At 48.6% G+C, this 21,710-nt stretch overlaps 1 protein-coding gene across 2 annotated transcripts in view; it reads left to right on the forward strand.

Annotated features, from left to right (window-relative positions):
* lg13h18orf21 (linkage group 13 C18orf21 homolog) overlaps positions 1-21,186 on the forward strand; it is a 31,810-nt gene extending 10,624 nt beyond the window's left edge. For both annotated transcript variants that reach the window (XM_024440888.2, XM_024440887.2), the window contains 4 exons: positions 6,935-6,957; positions 7,481-7,692; positions 18,252-18,490; positions 19,238-21,186. In XM_024440888.2, coding sequence (XP_024296656.1) covers positions 6,935-6,957; positions 7,481-7,692; positions 18,252-18,490; positions 19,238-19,391 — 628 coding nt within the window. In that variant the 3' untranslated portion in view covers positions 19,392-21,186. The remainder of the gene's footprint in view (positions 1-6,934; positions 6,958-7,480; positions 7,693-18,251; positions 18,491-19,237) is intronic.
* The last annotated feature ends 524 nt before the right edge of the window (positions 21,187-21,710 follow it).

Consider the following 21,710-nt stretch of genomic DNA (forward strand, 5'->3'; position numbering starts at 1 on the left):
TGACTAGCAAACCGCTGTCAGTGTCTCCGTGACAGTCCTTCGGCAGGTCAGCGTGAGATTAAAGCCCCACGCGAGGCCCCTATCCCATCTCTCTATAGCCACGGTGTGTGACTAGCAAACCGCTGTCAGTGTCTCCGTGACAGTCCTTCGGCAGGTCAGCGTGAGATTAAAGACCCACGCGAGGCCCCCTATCCCATCTCTCTATAGCCACGGTGTGTGACTAGCAAACCGCTGTCAGTGTCTCCGTGACAGTCCTTCGGCAGGTCAGCGTGAGATTAAAGCCCCAAGCGAGGCCCCCTATCCCATCTCTCTATAGCCACGGTGTGTGACTAGCAAACCGCTGTCAGTGTCTCCGTGACAGTCCTTCGGCAGGTCAGCGTGAGATTAAAGCCCCAAGCGAGGCCCCTATCCCATCTCTCTATAGCCACGGTGTGTGACTAGCAAACCGCTGTCAGTGTCTCCGTGACAGTCCTTCGGCAGGTCAGCGTGAGATTAAAGCCCCACGCGAGGCCCCCTATCCCATCTCTCTATAGCCACGGTGTGTGACTAGCAAACCGCTGTCAGTGTCTCCGTGACAGTCCTTCGGCAGGTCAGCGTGAGATTAAAGCCCCACGCGAGGCCCCCTATCCCATCTCTCTATAGCCACGGTGTGTGACTAGCAAACCGCTGTCAGTGTCTCCGTGACAGTCCTTCGGCAGGTCAGCGTGAGATTAAAGCCCCACGCGAGGCCCCTATCCCATCTCTCTATAGCCACGGTGTGTGACTAGCAAACCGCTGTCAGTGTCTCCGTGACAGTCCTTCGGCAGGTCAGCGTGAGATTAAAGCCCCACGCGAGGCCCCCTATCCCATCTCTCTATAGCCACGGTGTGTGACTAGCAAACCGCTGTCAGTGTCTCCGTGACAGTCCTTCGGCAGGTCAGCGTGAGATTAAAGCCCCACGCGAGGCCCCCTATCCCATCTCTCTATAGCCACGGTGTGTGACTAGCAAACCGCTGTCAGTGTCTCCGTGACAGTCCTTCGGCAGGTCAGCGTGAGATTAAAGCCCCACGCGAGGCCCCTATCCCATCTCTCTATAGCCACGGTGTGTGACTAGCAAACCGCTGTCAGTGTCTCCGTGACAGTCCTTCGGCAGGTCAGCGTGAGATTAAAGCCCCACGCGAGGCCCCCTATCCCATCTCTCTATAGCCACGGTGTGTGACTAGCAAACCGCTGTCAGTGTCTCCGTGACAGTCCTTCGGCAGGTCAGCGTGAGATTAAAGCCCCACGCGAGGCCCCCTATCCCATCTCTCTATAGCCACGGTGTGTGACTAGCAAACCGCTGTCAGTGTCTCCGTGACAGTCCTTCGGCAGGTCAGCGTGAGATTAAAGCCCCACGCGAGGCCCCTATCCCATCTCTCTATAGCCACGGTGTGTGACTAGCAAACCGCTGTCAGTGTCTCCGTGACAGTCCTTCGGCAGGTCAGCGTGAGATTAAAGCCCCACGCGAGGCCCCTATCCCATCTCTCTATAGCCACGGTGTGTGACTAGCAAACCGCTGTCAGTGTCTCCGTGACAGTCCTTCGGCAGGTCAGCGTGAGATTAAAGCCCCACGCGAGGCCCCTATCCCATCTCTCTATAGCCACGGTGTGTGACTAGCAAACCGCTGTCAGTGTCTCCGTGACAGTCCTTCGGCAGGTCAGCGTGAGATTAAAGCCCCACGCGAGGCCCCCTATCCCATCTCTCTATAGCCACGGTGTGTGACTAGCAAACCGCTGTCAGTGTCTCCGTGACAGTCCTTCGGCAGGTCAGCGTGAGATTAAAGCCCCACGCGAGGCCCCTATCCCATCTCTCTATAGCCACGGTGTGTGACTAGCAAACCGCTGTCAGTGTCTCCGTGACAGTCCTTCGGCAGGTCAGCGTGAGATTAAAGCCCCACGCGAGGCCCCTATCCCATCTCTCTATAGCCACGGTGTGTGACTAGCAAACCGCTGTCAGTGTCTCCGTGACAGTCCTTCGGCAGGTCAGCGTGAGATTAAAGCCCCACGCGAGGCCCCCTATCCCATCTCTCTATAGCCACGGTGTGTGACTAGCAAACCGCTGTCAGTGTCTCCGTGACAGTCCTTCGGCAGGTCAGCGTGAGATTAAAGCCCCACGCGAGGCCCCCTATCCCATCTCTCTATAGCCACGGTTTGTGACTAGCAAACCGCTGTCAGTGTCTCCCGTGACAGTCCTTCGGCAGGTCAGCGTGAGATTAAAGCCCCACGCGAGGCCCCCTATCCCATCTCTCTATAGCCACGGTGTGTGACTAGCAAACCGCTGTCAGTGTCTCCGTGACAGTCCTTCGGCAGGTCAGCGTGAGATTAAAGCCCCACGCGAGGCCCCTATCCCATCTCTCTATAGCCACGGTGTGTGACTAGCAAACCGCTGTCAGTGTCTCCGTGACAGTCCTTCGGCAGGTCAGCGTGAGATTAAAGCCCCACGCGAGGCCCCCTATCCCATCTCTCTATAGCCACGGTGTGTGACTAGCAAACCGCTGTCAGTGTCTCCGTGACAGTCCTTCGGCAGGTCAGCGTGAGATTAAAGCCCCACGCGAGGCCCCCTATCCCATCTCTCTATAGCCACGGTGTGTGACTAGCAAACCGCTGTCAGTGTCTCCGTGACAGTCCTTCGGCAGGTCAGCGTGAGATTAAAGCCCCACGCGAGGCCCCCTATCCCATCTCTCTATAGCCACGGTGTGTGACTAGCAAACCGCTGTCAGTGTCTCCGTGACAGTCCTTCGGCAGGTCAGCGTGAGATTAAAGCCCCACGCGAGGCCCCCTATCCCATCTCTCTATAGCCACGGTGTGTGACTAGCAAACCGCTGTCAGTGTCTCCGTGACAGTCCTTCGGCAGGTCAGCGTGAGATTAAAGCCCCACGCGAGGCCCCCTATCCCATCTCTCTATAGCCACGGTGTGTGACTAGCAAACCGCTGTCAGTGTCTCCGTGACAGTCCTTCGGCAGGTCAGCGTGAGATTAAAGCCCCACGCGAGGCCCCCTATCCCATCTCTCTATAGCCACGGTGTGTGACTAGCAAACCGCTGTCAGTGTCTCCGTGACAGTCCTTCGGCAGGTCAGCGTGAGATTAAAGCCCCACGCGAGGCCCCCTATCCCATCTCTCTATAGCCACGGTGTGTGACTAGCAAACCGCTGTCAGTGTCTCCGTGACAGTCCTTCGGCAGGTCAGCGTGAGATTAAAGCCCCACGCGAGGCCCCCTATCCCATCTCTCTATAGCCACGGTGTGTGACTAGCAAACCGCTGTCAGTGTCTCCGTGACAGTCCTTCGGCAGGTCAGCGTGAGATTAAAGCCCCACGCGAGGCCCCCTATCCCATCTCTCTATAGCCACGGTGTGTGACTAGCAAACCGCTGTCAGTGTCTCCGTGACAGTCCTTCGGCAGGTCAGCGTGAGATTAAAGCCCCACGCGAGGCCCCCTATCCCATCTCTCTATAGCCACGGTGTGTGACTAGCAAACCGCTGTCAGTGTCTCCGTGACAGTCCTTCGGCAGGTCAGCGTGAGATTAAAGCCCCACGCGAGGCCCCCTATCCCATCTCTCTATAGCCACGGTGTGTGACTAGCAAACCGCTGTCAGTGTCTCCGTGACAGTCCTTCGGCAGGTCAGCGTGAGATTAAAGCCCCACGCGAGGCCCCCTATCCCATCTCTCTATAGCCACGGTGTGTGACTAGCAAACCGCTGTCAGTGTCTCCGTGACAGTCCTTCGGCAGGTCAGCGTGAGATTAAAGCCCCACGCGAGGCCCCTATCCCATCTCTCTATAGCCACGGTGTGTGACTAGCAAACCGCTGTCAGTGTCTCCGTGACAGTCCTTCGGCAGGTCAGCGTGAGATTAAAGCCCCACGCGAGGCCCCTATCCCATCTCTCTATAGCCACGGTGTGTGACTAGCAAACCGCTGTCAGTGTCTCCGTGACAGTCCTTCGGCAGGTCAGCGTGAGATTAAAGCCCCACGCGAGGCCCCCTATCCCATCTCTCTATAGCCACGGTGTGTGACTAGCAAACCGCTGTCAGTGTCTCCGTGACAGTCCTTCGGCAGGTCAGCGTGAGATTAAAGCCCCACGCGAGGCCCCCTATCCCATCTCTCTATAGCCACGGTGTGTGACTAGCAAACCGCTGTCAGTGTCTCCGTGACAGTCCTTCGGCAGGTCAGCGTGAGATTAAAGCCCCACGCGAGGCCCCCTATCCCATCTCTCTATAGCCACGGTGTGTGACTAGCAAACCGCTGTCAGTGTCTCCGTGACAGTCCTTCGGCAGGTCAGCGTGAGATTAAAGCCCCACGCGAGGCCCCCTATCCCATCTCTCTATAGCCACGGTGTGTGACTAGCAAACCGCTGTCAGTGTCTCCGTGACAGTCCTTCGGCAGGTCAGCGTGAGATTAAAGCCCCACGCGAGGCCCCTATCCCATCTCTCTATAGCCACGGTGTGTGACTAGCAAACCGCTGTCAGTGTCTCCGTGACAGTCCTTCGGCAGGTCAGCGTGAGATTAAAGCCCCACGCGAGGCCCCCTATCCCATCTCTCTATAGCCACGGTGTGTGACTAGCAAACCGCTGTCAGTGTCTCCGTGACAGTCCTTCGGCAGGTCAGCGTGAGATTAAAGCCCCACGCGAGGCCCCCTATCCCATCTCTCTATAGCCACGGTGTGTGACTAGCAAACCGCTGTCAGTGTCTCCGTGACAGTCCTTCGGCAGGTCAGCGTGAGATTAAAGCCCCACGCGAGGCCCCTATCCCATCTCTCTATAGCCACGGTGTGTGACTAGCAAACCGCTGTCAGTGTCTCCGTGACAGTCCTTCGGCAGGTCAGCGTGAGATTAAAGCCCCACGCGAGGCCCCCTATCCCATCTCTCTATAGCCACGGTGTGTGACTAGCAAACCGCTGTCAGTGTCTCCGTGACAGTCCTTCGGCAGGTCAGCGTGAGATTAAAGCCCCACGCGAGGCCCCCTATCCCATCTCTCTATAGCCACGGTGTGTGACTAGCAAACCGCTGTCAGTGTCTCCGTGACAGTCCTTCGGCAGGTCAGCGTGAGATTAAAGCCCCACGCGAGGCCCCCTATCCCATCTCTCTATAGCCACGGTGTGTGACTAGCAAACCGCTGTCAGTGTCTCCGTGACAGTCCTTCGGCAGGTCAGCGTGAGATTAAAGCCCCACGCGAGGCCCCCTATCCCATCTCTCTATAGCCACGGTGTGTGACTAGCAAACCGCTGTCAGTGTCTCCGTGACAGTCCTTCGGCAGGTCAGCGTGAGATTAAAGCCCCACGCGAGGCCCCCTATCCCATCTCTCTATAGCCACGGTGTGTGACTAGCAAACCGCTGTCAGTGTCTCCGTGACAGTCCTTCGGCAGGTCAGCGTGAGATTAAAGCCCCACGCGAGGCCCCTATCCCATCTCTCTATAGCCACGGTGTGTGACTAGCAAACCGCTGTCAGTGTCTCCGTGACAGTCCTTCGGCAGGTCAGCGTGAGATTAAAGCCCCACGCGAGGCCCCCTATCCCATCTCTCTATAGCCACGGTGTGTGACTAGCAAACCGCTGTCAGTGTCTCCGTGACAGTCCTTCGGCAGGTCAGCGTGAGATTAAAGCCCCACGCGAGGCCCCCTATCCCATCTCTCTATAGCCACGGTGTGTGACTAGCAAACCGCTGTCAGTGTCTCCGTGACAGTCCTTCGGCAGGTCAGCGTGAGATTAAAGCCCGACGCGAGGCCCCCTATCCCATCTCTCTATAGCCACGGTGTGTGACTAGCAAACCGCTGTCAGTGTCTCCGTGACAGTCCTTCGGCAGGTCAGCGTGAGATTAAAGCCCCACGCGAGGCCCCCTATCCCATCTCTCTATAGCCACGGTGTGTGACTAGCAAACCGCTGTCAGTGTCTCCGTGACAGTCCTTCGGCAGGTCAGCGTGAGATTAAAGCCCCACGCGAGGCCCCTATCCCATCTCTCTATAGCCACGGTGTGTGACTAGCAAACCGCTGTCAGTGTCTCCGTGACAGTCCTTCGGCAGGTCAGCGTGAGATTAAAGCCCCACGCGAGGCCCCCTATCCCATCTCTCTATAGCCACGGTGTGTGACTAGCAAACCGCTGTCAGTGTCTCCGTGACAGTCCTTCGGCAGGTCAGCGTGAGATTAAAGCCCCACGCGAGGCCCCCTATCCCATCTCTCTATAGCCACGGTGTGTGACTAGCAAACCGCTGTCAGTGTCTCCGTGACAGTCCTTCGGCAGGTCAGCGTGAGATTAAAGCCCCACACGAGGCCCCCTATCCCATCTCTCGCCGCTGCCCGTGCCGCCCTGTTTGTTGCCTGACTGCAAATATCAGGAGTCACTTTTGGCGTAGTGTACTGTGGCTAATTGTAGCGTGACTTATGAAAGGCCTAGTCAACAGTTTATCCTAAATAAGAGGCAGACAGTAGAGACAGCCCAGACTACAGGGAGGTGGGAAGCCCTGTATTGTAGATACATCCTTGTTTGCTTTTCTCCCGGATGTTTTCCGCCAAACGTTGGAAGCCCTTGGCAAACTTTTTCCACAATAGCAAATGTCCCTTAGCAGTGTGGTTGGAGTTAGGCATACTTGTTAAAAGTGAATTGTGTTTACATTTTCAACACTGAATAGGAGTGTTTAGTAAGAGTGTTTCAAGAGTATCAAAACGCACCTCGAGTCTTGCTTCAGTTTACAGATGAATCAACATTAACTTACAAATTCAGGTTTGGCAGAATTTTTGAAAAGTAAACTTCACCTTCAAACTCCGCATTGATGCCCCTCAAGGCGTTGTGAAAGAAAAACAACCCAAAACACAAACTCCAAGCTATGGGAGTCTCCTCAGATCAAACACTGTTCTATCTAAGCAGATAAATAATTAAGTGACAGCTGTTTCACAACAAAAACCTAACTTTTCTTCTGTGTTTGTTTCTCAGGGGGAGACACCAGAGAATGAAAGGTAAGAAGTAGCTATAACCTTGGCAAAATCATTTTGTCAGTTATAATTTAGGCTGGTTTATTTCTCTTGCATTTATCCTATGTTCATCACACCTATTGCTTAAGCACAGTATGAGAATGCACATACAGCATGGTGCTGTAGGCACTAGGCATGAGGGAAGAAAACACTATAATCCCATGTTAATTACACTGGTGGGTACTGGTAGCTGTCCCCATCAGAGAGAGAGAGAGAGACACACACTCTCGGTACTGCACAGTTCTCATCATCACAATTATTTACTATTTCATACTCATGATCCCCTGGACTCAATATATTTCATTTGACACTCAACTCTATCCCAAATGTTTATTTTGTGTTAAATGTAACGACGGCCTCAGCACTGTTATATTTTGTAAATTTCCCTTTACCATAGTTCACATTATTTTTTTCATCTAACCTAACCTACACCCTCATACTGTACCATAAACACATACATTACTTCACATCCCTCAATGTGTACTTTATTCTTCCTCTCCTCTCCCAGCTCCAGCCAAGTTCCAGCCCATCCCTGAAGAAGAGCTCTGTCCCTTCTGTTTCCAGTGGCGTCGCCCAGACAACCACCACATGCGGCTGCATCCCAAGCGGCATGCATCGGTGAGGGTGCAGAGCGTGTTGCGGAGGGAGGGCAAGGGCAAGAGGCTCAGCCTGGCTCAGATGGACATCTTACGGAGGTTCAGGGGCTCCTCATCAGCTCTGGTGAGACTTGTATTCATTTGTGCAAAATGTAACAAAAATGTTGCTACAGAGAAAAAAAATTGCAACAAAAACAAGTGTTTCTTATTGGACAAGTTCAGGTAGCCCCTCCCCGCTTTGGTCCCTTTTTTCTGTTAAGTTTTTAGTGAATATGACCAAAGACTATCTAGTATATTGACAAGATCGTTAAGTAACCGCTCTAACAATGGAAATACATGTCCTCACAGATGGAAGGCAGGCGGGAGGAGGCGAGATCAGGTGGGACCACTCCAGCCAATGAGAGGGCAGATGCATGCGTGGACAACGGGCACAACTTTTGTTGTTTTTTTGCCACGCGCGTTCACTTATCAGTGCATTCGTAACAAGCTAACCATTACAAAACTTCTATTCGATCAACTAAGCAAATTAACATTTACATTTTTTGTTGACCAAATACGACACTCATTAACCTCCATACAAAAATTGTGGTCTTAATTTCGGTCGGCGTAAACCCTCTCATTTCACCTCTTCCTCTCTGATATGTGCCTGATCTCTACCTCTGCAGTTTCCATCCACTTCACTGATAAGCCAGTTCAGATAAGAAAACTCCACTACATGACCAAAAGTATGTGGACACCTGCTCGTCTAACATCTCATTTCAAAATCATGAGCATTAATATGGAGTTGGTCTCCTCTTTGCTGCTATAAAAGCCTCCACTGTTCTGGGAAGGCTTTCCACTAGATGTTGGAACATTGCTGCGGGGGCTTTCTTCCATTCAGCTACAAGAGCATTAGTGAGGTCGGGCACTGATGTTGGGTGATTAGTCCTGGCTCGTAGTCGGCGTTCCAATTAATCCCTAAAGTGTTCGATGGGTTTGAGGTCAGGGCACTGTGGAGGCCAGTCAAGTTCTTCCACACCGATCTCGACAAACCATTTCTGTATGGACCTCGCTTTGTGCCTGGGGGCAGTGTCATGCTGAAACAGGAAGGGGCCTTCCCCAAACTGTTGCCACAAAGTTGGAAGCACAGATTCCTCTAGAATGTCCTTATGCTGTAACGTTAAGATTTCCCTTCACAGGAACTAAGGGGCCTAGATCGAAACATGAAAAACAGGCCCAGACCATTATTCCTCATCCACCAATTTTATAGTTGGCACTATGCATTGGTGCAGGTAGGGTTCTCCTGGCATCCGCCAAACCCAGATTTCTCCATCTGACTGCCAGATGGTGAAGTGTGATTCATCACTCCAGAGAACACGTTTCCACTGCTCCAGAGTCCAATAGTGGAGAGTTTGCACCACTCCAGCCGACGCTTGGCATTGCGCATGGTGATATTAGGCTTGTGTGCGGCTGCTCGGCCAAGGAAACCCATTTCATGAAGCTCCCGACGAGCAGTTCTTGTGCTGACGTTGCTTTCAGAGGCAGTTTGGAACTCGGTAGTGAGTGTTGCAACCGAGCACAGACAGTTTTTATGCACTTCAGCACTCGGTGGTCTCGTTCTGTGAGCTTGTGTGGCCTACCATTTTGCAGCTGAGCCTTTGTTTTTCCTAGACGTTTCCACTTCACAATAACAGCACTTACAGTTGACCGGGGCAGCTCTAGCAGGGCAGACATTTAACGAACTGACATGTTGGAAAGATGACGGCGCCACGTTGAAAGTCACAGGGCTCTTCAGTAAGGCCATTCTACTGCCAATGTTTTCCTATGGAGATTGCACAACTGTGCTTGCATGACACCTGTCAGCAACAGGTGTGGCTGAAATAGCAGAATCCACAAATTTTTATGGGGTGTCCACATACTTTTGTGTATACATAGTGTATGTCAAGAGTAGCGTGGTCAGAGGGCAGTTTTCTCCATCAGGGACACAGAATCAGGAAAGTACCATTTTGATTTGACAAGGCCCTCTAGATGTCGGAGCTGAAAATGGCTTAATGAAGACTCATATCGGGCGAAACTTTGCCTCATTGAAAATCTCTGGCAGCATCTAATGCATTGTCCCATACTGGCATTGTCCCATACCTTTTTTGGGTATGTGAAAATGAAAAGTTTTATAGTAAGTGAAATTTTGAAAATGTAGTGTGCTTTAAATTCCACGATGTCATATTCGTTCAGGCTTTTCATCTAGTAGAATTTGCTGCACACTACTGAGGAAGAGAATCATGTTTTCACAACAACGTGTTTGACAACAGCTGATAGTAGGTGATTGTATGTAGTATGATAAGCACACAGTACGTTTCAGTACATAGTAGGCAAGACAGATTTTGGTCACTGCCAGTGTGTTGAAGTCAGGTTGGGTATTCCCCTTTCCTGTACAGTGGCCAGCTATTCCCCTTCCAAACCACTAGTCTCCCATCAACTTTCTAGAGGGAAACCCTCAGAGAGCGAGCCAACAGATTGCTATGTCAATAAATCAATCACAATTTATAAAGCCTTTCTTTGTAACTGCAGTGCTTCTACATGGTCTTGTTTGGTATGCAGCTCTGGACCCGTACAGACTCAGTCCTCACTCTGGTCAGGCTCACTGAGGAATCCCTAGGCAGCCAGGGTCTTGTTGTGATGGGTCAGCTAGATGACGATCACAGAGGAACAGGTCTTGTTTGGTATGCAGCTCTGGACCCGTAGAGACTCAGTCCTCACTCTGGTCGGGCTCACTGAGGAACAGGTCTTGTTTGGTATGCAGCTCTGGACCCGTAGAGACTCACTCTGGTCAGGCTCACTGAGGAATCCCTAGGCAGCCAGGGTCAGGTTGTGATAGGTCAGCTAGATGACGATCACAGAGGAACAGGTCTTGTTTGGTATGCAGCTCTGGACCCGTAGAGACTCAGTCCTCACTCTGGTCGGGCTCACTGAGGAACAGGTCTTGTTTGGTATGCAGCTCTGGACCCGTAGAGACTCACTCTGGTCAGGCTCACTGAGGCTCAGTTGTGAATCCAGCTAGGCAGCCAGGGTCTTGTTGTGATGGGTCACAGAGGAACAGGTCTTGTTTGGTATGCAGCTCTGGACCCGTAGGTCACTCTGGTCAGGCTCACTGAGGAATCCCTAGGCAGCCAGGGTCTTGTTGTGATGGGTCAGCTAGATGGCAGCTGAGGAACAGGTCTTGTTTGGTATGCAGCTCTGGACCCGTAGAGACTCACTCTGGTCAGGCTCACTGAGGAATCCCTAGGCAGCCAGGGTCAGGTTGTGATAGGTCAGCTAGATGACGATCACAGAGGAACAGAAAGCATTTAGTTAGTGGAGACCGAGAGGGACAAAGCCAAAGGAGATTAACGCTTAGGTTACGTCAGTCAAACACAAGTAGTTCGACGAGAGAGTAGTTATTTTGGCCAATTCGGTTGCAAAAGGTACACAAGTGGAAATTATACCGCTAGATATCTGTATTGCTTGATCTCTGTAGGTAGTTTTTTAGGACCAAGGACCTCTCCTGAAGTGTGGTTTACTTCACTTCAAATGTGTGTTAGTTTCATCCAGAGAAAGCACTGTGTATTTGAACAGTACTAGAGCAAGTGGCTTCATTATCAGTATGAATTCATTGTTACTCTGGATGAGCTTCCTGAACAAAAGAACTCTATTGTGTAGACGTTGATATTTTCCCTCCTTTCGTCTGACTCGTAAGTGAATCCTCTTTAGCTGCATTTTTCGCAGAGATATTTTTACCGTTCAACTTCGAGATCCCTGGTCACTCGGCCAGACATAAAGTAGCAGTGAGTAGCCGAGCTCCACAAGCTGTGTACGTGCGAGGCCCCCGTAGACATGCGTGGTTGTGAGTGTACTGAATAACCCTTAAAGCAGATGAGGCACTCTGAAGATAATTGGAAGAATCCTCTCTCTCCTATCTCTCTCTTCTCTCCTGGTATTTGTCAACACCTTCTAGTGGGAGCTGCTGATGAGACAGACAGGAAGATTAGATTTATCACCCTCTCTCTTACTCCACAACCCCCCTCCCTCCTTGTCATTATTTGCCAACCGAAGTCTTTCGCTCAGGAAGAGGGTGATAAATAATGTAAGGAGAGCGAGATGAAGGGTCACAGATCCCAGCTTTAAGAGGGCTTTGTTTTTATGTCTCATTTCTGTTTGTAATTTTAGGATTAGTGGAGATGTTTCCTAGGCCTATATGGCTGTTGAGTAGGACTTGGTTAGTGGCATTCACTAGGCCATTTGGCCAGTAAATGTAGGAAGTATTTTAGTATAATGAAGTTATAGATCTATTTTCTAGTTACAGCTTCTGTATTTCGAGAATGCCCTTTTAGAGTTCTTGTGGTTACACACACACACACTACATTATATTCAGTTATATGTAGCCTATTTACTCATGTATTTGTATCTCCTGGTGTAAAGCCCCTTGATTGTATATCACTCCACATTAGTTGCCCCCAGGTTTCAAGAGGAAGATGAATGAGTTTCCCATAGCTTAATTCTGTCTGATGTGAAGCTCGTGGGTCTATGTATGCAACTGGTGCAGAGAGATAAGGAAATGTTTGCTATGGTCCGTGCCACTGAATCTTTTACTTCTGTAGGTGTGTAATAGTTGGATGGTGAAACTTTCATCCAGCCAATCAGAAAAGCAAGGTGAAGCACGTCAGGGATTCTTCAAAGTCAGGACAATACTTGTCCTGCAAAAAAAACAATTTGTATAGGATTTTGCAAGCTGTAGGCATTTATAGATAAATGTGTGGTGGAGCATACCGTAAAAATGATTTGGCAATCAGAGTTTATTCGAAAAACACATTTAATCATCTTTTGTTGCAATAAAGACAAAAGGAAAAATCCACCTGTCGAGCAGATAAATCTGTTGATGTTTTGAACATTTCTTCTATAGCTGCCGATTCCATTACACGCTGCAAGGATTTCGTTTTTCATTGATGCTTACAGTGCCTTGCGAAAGTTTTCGGCCCCCTTGAACTTTGCGACCTTTTGCCACATTTCAGGCTTCAAACATAAAGATATAAAACTGTATTTTTTGGGAAGAATCAACAACAAGTGGGACACAATCATGAAGTGGAATGACATTTATTGGATATTTCAAACTTTGATGGAGTCTGCAAAAGACCTGAGACTGGGACGGAGATTTGTCTTCCAACAAGACAATGATCCAAAACATAAAGCAAAATCTACAATGGAATGGTTCAAAAATAAACATATCCAGGTGTTAGAATGGCCAAGTCAAAGTCCAGACCTGAATCCAATCGAGAATCTGTGGAAAGAACTGAAAACTGCTGTTCACAAATGCTCTCCATCCAACCTCACTGAGCTCGAGCTGTTTTGCAAGGAGGAATGGGAAAAAATGTCAGTCTCTCGATGTGCAAAACTAATAGAGACATACCCCAAGCGACTTACAGCTGTAATCGCAGCAAAAGGTGGCGCTACAAAGTATTAACTTAAGGGGGCTGAATAATTTTGCACGCCCAATTTTTCAGTTTTTGATTTGTTAAAAAAGTTTGAAATATCCAATAAATGTCGTTCCACTTCATGATTGTGTCCCACTTGTTGTTGATTCTTCACAAAAAAAAATACAGTTTTATATCTTTATGTTTGAAGCCTGAAATGTGGCAAAAGGTCGCAAAGTTCAAGGGGGCCGAATACTTTCGTAAGGCACTGTATGTATCAGTGTGCATAATGTGGCTTATATTTGTGGTCCGATGTGTGTGGCTGGCTGTCGGTCATTGAGTTTGTAGGTACATTTACTCTGTGTGTGCAACTTGCCAGAGTGCCTGTGTTGGTGGAAAGTGTGAAACACCGGTAGCCTTGGGACCAGTCCACACTGTGGCTTCGTGGTTGATCATGTTCAGAGTTTCCTCTTCTACTCAGCCAGGTGACTGACAGACAGGTGTTGAGCTGTGGCTGGACTCCTCTCGATACTGACTTGAGCCTCAACACCCACAGTGACCAGTACCAGTTGAATATGCATGACAATAATTCCCTAAACTCCTCTGTGAACACTGACCAGAGCACTCATCAATTGTATGTTTTGTATTTAGATCAAAGGAAAATAACTTGTGAAATATGCAAGGAGAACAGACATTTGCTTTTGACCCCTGTTCACATAGACAATATCTGTGGTATATTTTGTTGATCTGGTCCCAGATCTGTTTGTGCTGTCAAAAAGACGTGGAACCAGGGTATTTTGCTGCCGATCGCATCATTTAAAGTCTAAAAGAACCAGTAGGTGCTGTTGACATTTCAAGGCCTGATCGCCAGTCCAAAAGGATCTAGGCTATGTGCTATAAAGAAATTCCAAACTTGACCGGTCTCTCTGGAGGTCTGCTGCGGAGTAGGGTGAACTTACCCCCAAGATAGACTCTGATCAAATGGTTAAGGTTTGGATTGGGTGAGCTGATCCTAGACCTGTACGTAGGGGAAACTTTACCCAATAGCCCCTGTTGCTAGGGAATGGATGGTGAAGGATTGTATGGGGCCACACGAGTTACCGCTCATCACCACTGTAACCTGACACTGGAGTTAATAGACGTTGAGCTCATCACAAGGCCTCTTTAATTGTTTATATACAGTGCATAAATTGCACCTGCAGTTCAGCCAAGTTATTGGTCATGAATTGATTACTTTTCTCTAGGCATGTTTTTTTTCACACTCAAGTGATGGACAGACATTCTGGGAAGGAGAAAAGGGTTTACTTTTGTTCTTCATTTGGTGGCTCGAGGAGATTGACATTTGCAGTGGTCAACTTTCGGTCATAAATTGGTGACCTTTGTCTAGTCACATTTTTGTTCATGCTCAATGATGAAGGGTTAATCTTTTTGGTCTTTTATTGACGCCTCTTGTGTGGTTTTGTTTGCCCTTCAAATTCTTGGCCTGCCCATATTAGTTGCTGTATATCCTGATCCCTGGCAAACTATCAGATGTCTAGACCCCTCAGTCTACATACCCTGTCTACATGCTGCTAGCTAGACCGCTCTAGGTCTGTACCCCTCTAGCCAGAATCAACAGAATAGATTGAGCTGATGAACACACTGCGCTCAATGTCCTCAGCCAGTGTCTCACGTGTAGGTACTCAGCACACAGACGATACATGGATTAGGGGTCAATTAGATGATGATTGGGCAAGATTTTATTTGAGTCGGTATCATGATTCTCGTTACTATTCGACAAACGTTTAGGCCTAATTGATAGGTCTTTCCGGAGGAGGGTTAGTGTGTTGTCTTTATTCTCATGGTGGATTTCTGATTTGGTTAAAGGTAGAGCTAAGTTAGAGGAGGGAGATAAAAGCTGTTCTCTTTAACAATTGTTCATACCAGACCAAGTGCAAATCATCACTGGGCAAAATAAACTTTTCTTAGGCGCCGTCATGACACACTAGATAGAGGATTGTATCGCCTGCCAGCTGATGATGATAACCTATCCACCACAGGTACCTGGGCACCCTAAACACGCCCACCCCCTTGGCCGCTCTCTGTCAGGGCTCTCAAACTCCTTAATGAGTTGAAATGTAGGATTAAAGGGATACTTCAGGATGTTGGCAATGAGGCCCTTTATCTACTTCCTCAGTCAGATGAACTGGTGGAGACCTTTGTCTCTGTGTGCAGTTTACCCCAAAATCCAGAAACTCCCAAGTGATTCCAAACATTGAAACTAGTTCAGTGGAGTTTCTCTCCCTTTCTCTCTCTCTCCCTGCAGCACTGTACTGAAACAGCTGCAGGAAATGGGTCATGAGACCTGTGAGGTTGCTGGATGCAGGCCTCTCACACAGCCTCATCAATGATTATCTTCACAAATGCAGAGGTGCATCAATGGTGCACCAGATATGTTCAACATCACTATCAACGACCTACTCGCCTAACACTATGACTGTATCCATATTGTGTTTCTATTCCTTTTAAATTGATTGAACGAATATGGTCAAAATAGTCATTTCTCTGTCGGGAGTCCCCTGCCTATGATGATATATGAAAATGGCACCCCTTATTGTTGTGTGTTTTTAGGGCATATCAACATTGACTCACTTCCATATATGGCCTTACCAAACCCGGCTAAATGCTTTCAGGGTATCCAAGAGTTTCGCTCTGTTTTCATAGTGTTTTTTCCCCAGCACTTTAATCCAGAGTTTTCCTGGAGGGTGTATATATGGATATATATGACTGTTGCCAGTGACAACAGTCAACCCATCTACAGGCTCCACCCCCTTCCACCCCTCCTGTTGATCGATTGGCTGGCTAGCTGTTGGGCTCCGGATGGACTCGACCTCTGTGCTTCTCTCTGCTATATAAGGCTGGACACACAGGGCTCAGTAGTAAACATTCTCACTCAGGTAATCACTGGTTCAGTGAAACTCTACTCTGCCAAATCAAATCTCAGCAGCAACATGGCTACCTTTTTGTATCGGTGAGTTGTTCCACAGCATCAGCATTCAGCACTGTCAACAGCCTGACTTGGAATCTTATGACACTGCGTGATTTGTTTCTGTTTCGGAACATCTATGGATGCATGCAGTTTTCCTTAAGGAAATGAATTAGTGTCGGTATCAGAGGGTTTGGGATGTCATTAGGCATGTGCTTGTCAGTGAAATTGTGCATGGCCAAAGCCATACAGTACATCTGTTAGGTCTAGATTGCATTGCATTTTGTTTACTTGCACACAATATTTGCTGTAGAAGCACAACAGGAGGACATGCTTGAAAGTCCATATTACACACACGACAGGCCATTTTGTAACCTAGATATAGGATAGATGCAGAGAGAAACTGAGTTTAGTAAGCCAATGTTTTCCTCCTGAGACAAGTCTTACAAGTAATTGTCTGCTGTGAGAAGTGGGGTGGGGGGGTGACTGAGTCGGGCCTCTGGTTGCCTGCGTCACTCAGGTTATATGAGCGCCTTCTCCTTTTAGCCCTCTGTCACACAGTAGCTTCTCTGTCCTCTCTCCCTGGCCCCTCTGTCCTCTCTCCCTGGCCCCTCTGTCCTCTCTCCCTGGCCCCTCTGTCCTCTCTCCCTGGCCCCTCTGTCCTCTCTCCCTGGCCCCTCTGTCCTCTCTCCCTGGCCCCTCTGTCCTCTCTCCCTGGCCCCTCTGTCCTCTCCCCTGGCCCCTCTGTCCTCTCTGGCCCCTGGCCACTCTGTCCTGGCCACTCTGTCCTCTCTCCCTGGCCACTCTGTCCTCTCTCCCTGGCCACTCTGTCCTCTCTCCCTGGCCACTCTGTCCTCTCTCCCTGGCCACTCTGTCCTCTCTCCCTGGCCACTCTGTCCTCTCTCTCTGGCCTCTCACCCTGGCCCCTCACTCTGGCCTCTCACCCTGGCCCCTCACTCTGGCCTCTCACCCTGGCCCCTCACTCTGGCCCCTCACCCTGGCCCCTCACCCTGGCCTCTCACTCTGGCCTCTCACCCTGGCCTCTCACTCTGGCCTCTCACCCTGGCCCCTCACTCTGGCCTCTCACCCTGGCCCCTCACTCTGGCCCCTCACTCTGGCCCCTCACTCTGGCCTCTCACTCTGGCCCCTCACTCTGGCCTCTCACCCTGGCCTCACACCCTGGCCCCTCACTCTGGCCCGCCCTTCTGGCCCCTCACCCTGGCCCGCCACTCTGGCCTCACACCCTGGCCCCTCTGGCCCCTCACCCTGGCCCCCACTCTGGCCTCTCAACCTGGCCCCTCTGGCCTCTCAACCTGGCCCCTCTGGCCTCTCACTCTGGCCTCTCACCCTGGCCCCCCTGGCCTCTCACCCTGGCCTCTCACCCTGGCCCCTCTGGCCTCTCACCCTGTTCTCTCACCCTGGCCCCTCTGGCCTCTCACCCTGGCACCTCTGCACTCAGGTCTCAGGGGACATTTTGTTAGTGCAATCGATGGGATGGACAGAATGGGGCAGTCTGCAGGTGACCCACCCAGGCTCTGAAAGTGCATTGGATTGCACTTCATCTGTAGTTGTATGGAATATTGATGTGATTCTGTGTATCAGAGAAACTGTTATATTTAGACATCTGGGGCTGTGTAGCTGCTGAAAATAGGCTAAGCCCAATAACCTGTCAAAACACAATCATGATCGTCATCCTGTTTCTATTGACATGTGTGAATGGAAAAAGAGTGGTCTGGATGTGGGTTTTCAGAACAGGGAGACCGGGCCTGTGTGCTCCTGGTGCCCAGGGAGTTAATCTTGGAGTTAATGTATATACTGTGTTAAGACCCAATCACTGGAAACTTTAATAAATGGATCACTAGTCACTTTAAACGATGCCACTTTAAATAATACCACTTTAATAGTGTTTACATATCTTATAGTACTCATATCACGTGTGTATATACTGTATTTTATACCTTCTACTGCACCTTGCCTATGCCGCTCGGCCATCGCTCATCCATATACTTATTTACATATTCTCATTCACCCCTTTAGATTTGTGTGTATTAGGTTGTTGTTGGGAATTGTTAGATATTACTGAACTGTTGGAACTAGAAGCTCAAGCATTTCGCTACACTCGCATTAACAGCTGCTAGCCATGTGTATGTGACCAATAATATTTGATTTAATCTTGGAGACACGTTGTGTCCTCTTGTCATCTCCACATGAGAATCATGTTCCCTGTGTGAATCCACCTGTAAATAGAGACATCATTACTTCTAATTTACTCCACTCCTCCTCTCACCGTCCCAGGTGGTTACATGCCACACCTGTAACAGCACGTCCAAGCATAACGGCATCAACAGAAACTTCATAGCCACTCTCTCCAAGAGCCACTGCACCCCCTGGAGCGCAGGCAAACACAAGACTCCCCAGTCCACCAACAGAACCAACGCCATGGGCATCCCAAAGTCTGCCTCCAAACACAAGACTCCCCAGTCCACCAACAGAACCAACGCCTCCAAAGACAAGACGCCCTGCAGTACGCCAAGGTAAACAAACCATACCAGGCCACCGGTACCTCAAATGTTACCCATTTTTACTTCTATTGACCATCTCGCTTGGCTGAAAATCTGCATTTTTAAGGGACTTCTTGAGATGTGAGGGCAATAGATGGTATCACTCAACTGATGGCCACTGTGTGGTCACTGAACACAGTGATTTAGAAACAATTGATTTCAATCTTGGAGGTGTTTCCTGATGAATTACGCATTTGGTTAATGATGTTCGTCTCCCATATGAGACACTGTAGAAGCCTATTTCACTTACTCAAAATCCCCAAAATTAATTTAATATAACTGTAATTCATTTTGAAGTTTTCGCCAATGATGTTTTAGTTGAGCAATTGTACATCTAAGTAAGCTATTTCTCAAAACTCTGATGTAAACAAAGTCGGGGCTGCTGGGCAGCTCTGTCTCACTGTCGATGCTATTGGATAGAGAGTAATCACCGCAGCTGTTCACCCCATGTTAGTGGACAAATGAACATCGGCACATCAAAACCCAACTTTCATTTACCTGTTGTGGCGCACAGATGTTCCAAACTCCATTTTAGGCGAGACTGATTTAAAAAAAATCCTATTTACATTAGTCAATTTTGACACGAGAATAACTGTTTCTGACTCATATTGATGCCACACAGGCTGTTATCAAAGAATGTGTTGCTTTTTAAAGGCCATCGCTCTTTAACCTTTAATCAGTGTCAGCTTGCAGATTCTGACAGTATTCCTGTATTTTCAGGTCAACCTCTAAGACCCCTGGTTCCTCCTCGGCCTCAAAGCCCGCAGGTGTGAAGAAGTTGGCCTTCTCCCGCCTCAAGAGGTTCCTCATGCTGGAGGACAACCAAAAGACCAAGACCAAGGGAGGACTCAAAGACTTCCTCTCCTCCCTCTGAATGACTGACAAACACTGGGCTCCGTTGCATGGGCCCAAGAGTCAGCCATGACACTGAACCAGTCTCTCTCTGGCCTGCTTAGAATGGTCCTGCTGGAATTCAGAACAACAAGGCTATAGGGGGGAGGAGTCGGCTGTCAGTCAATAAGCGCCACAGCGCCACCTGTTGAGAGTATTAAAGGGGCATGTTTTTTTTCTTCACATGCCACCCCCCAACTGCCCCTGAGGTCCCCCTTCCGTAGAGCTGTCCCAACTGGGAATGGTCCCACATCACTCAGGAATTCCACTGTCCCAACTGGGAATGGTCCCACATCACTCAGGAATTCCACTGTCCCAATTGGATGGTGGGATTGGCATCGGATGGCAAAGCTCACCCCTCTCTTCCATGGCATTTATGATGAGACAAGCAAAATAAATTGTTTGGAGTTATAGGACGTTTTGATTGAGAGGGTGATTTTTATTTGTTACAATCACATTTATGATAAATAGGACTTAGTTAATGCTTGAGTTTCATACTACTTTATCACTTGGTTGTTGTCCTCTGGTTTACATTTTTTTCTGGGTTTATTTTGGGGAACTCCACAGGGCATGTCTTCTTGAAACTCTCTCTCTTGTTGGATCACCAGCCAGGTAGGGCTGATCATTTGTTACTATCTTATGATCACTGTGCCAAACACATGTTTGTTTACTGATGGTTTTGAGAATCATATTTGGGTGAATCGGACACATCAACTGTTTATAATGAAATAGGCGATAGGCCTGAAACTTGTGATGCGATTTAACTACATTTTTTTAAATTTTACAATAGTTCTGTTTCTTGTTATTGATGGTTTTCATTTCTTACCTGTTAGTAAGTTCATATTCACAATTACTATTAGACTGCATGTTGTAATGGCTGCTTTGATCCAACACAATTTATAACAGATTTTCTGTGGTTGTAATTAATCCAATGTGTGGGTCTGTATCATTGCATATAATCCTGAATGACCTCACATTTATATTCCTTCTACACTTTGCTTCTCTGAAATAAACTTTTTCAATTGAAATATTACTGTGTTGAATGACAGAACTCATGAAGATACAGTGCCTTCTGAAAGTATTCAGACCCCTTGACATTTTCCACATTGTTAGGTTACAGCCTTACTCTAAAATTGATACATTTGTTTTTTCCCCCCTAGTCAATCTACACACAATAACCCATAATGACAAAGCAAAAACAGGTTGACATTTTTTGATGGAGGCCACTGTGTTCTTGGGGACCTTGAATGCTGCAGAAGTTCTTGGTAACCTTCACCAGATCTGTTTTTTTGACACTACTGTGGTGGAGGTCTGCGGACAATTCCTTCGACCTCATGGCTTGGTTTTAGCTCTGACATGCACCGTCAACTTTTGGACTTATATAGTCAGGTTTGTACTTTTCCAAATCATGTCCAATCAATTGAATTTCTCACAAGTGGACTCCAAGTTGTAGAAACATCTCAAGGATGATCAATGGAAACAGGATGCACCTGAGCTCAATTTCGAGTCTCATAGCAAAGGGTCTAAAAACTTATGTAAATAAGGTATGTTTTTTATGTTGAATAAATATGCAACGATTTCTAGAAACCTGTTTTCACTTATCATTATGGGGTATTGTGTGTAGATTGCTGAGTTTTTTTCTAAATATATTTTTTGATCCATTTTAGTTTCTGAAGGCACTAAGTCGACTGTCAGTGTTGCAATGTGTTCACAGTGGCAGTTTTCACAAAACAGAAGTCTCTCATTAAGTGCTAGAAATAAAAACTTTTTAAAGGGTACTTGTTTTTGATACATGGTACATGTTTTGAACACGGTTTGTTTACAATATTGTTTACAAACAATGGAGTAAAGCAAGTTTATGGGTTTTGCCAGTTGAACAGTTTATGAGACATTTTTAAGTAGTGTGTATGTATGTATATATATATATATATAGGCAATTAGCAAGACACCCCCAATAAAGGAGTGGTTCTGCAGGTGGTGACCACAGACCACTTCTCAGTTCCTATGCTTCCTGGCTGATGTTTTGGTCACTTTTGAATGCTGGTGGTGCTTTCACTCTAGTGGTAGCATGAGACGGAGTCTACAACCCACACAAGTGGCTCAGGTAGTGCAGCTCATCCAGGATGGCACATCAATGCGAGCTGTGGCAAGAAGGTTTGCTGTGTCTGTCAGCGTAGTGTCCAGAGCATGGAGACAGGCCAGTACATCAGGAGAGGTGGAGGAGGCCGTAGGAGGGCAACAACCCAGCGGCAGGACCACTACCTCCGCCTTTGTGCAAGGTAGAGCAGGAGGAGCACTGCCA

The sequence above is a fragment of the Oncorhynchus tshawytscha genome, linkage group LG13 (assembly GCF_018296145.1).
Source record: "Oncorhynchus tshawytscha isolate Ot180627B linkage group LG13, Otsh_v2.0, whole genome shotgun sequence".
Taxonomy (NCBI): Eukaryota; Metazoa; Chordata; class Actinopteri; order Salmoniformes; family Salmonidae; genus Oncorhynchus; species Oncorhynchus tshawytscha.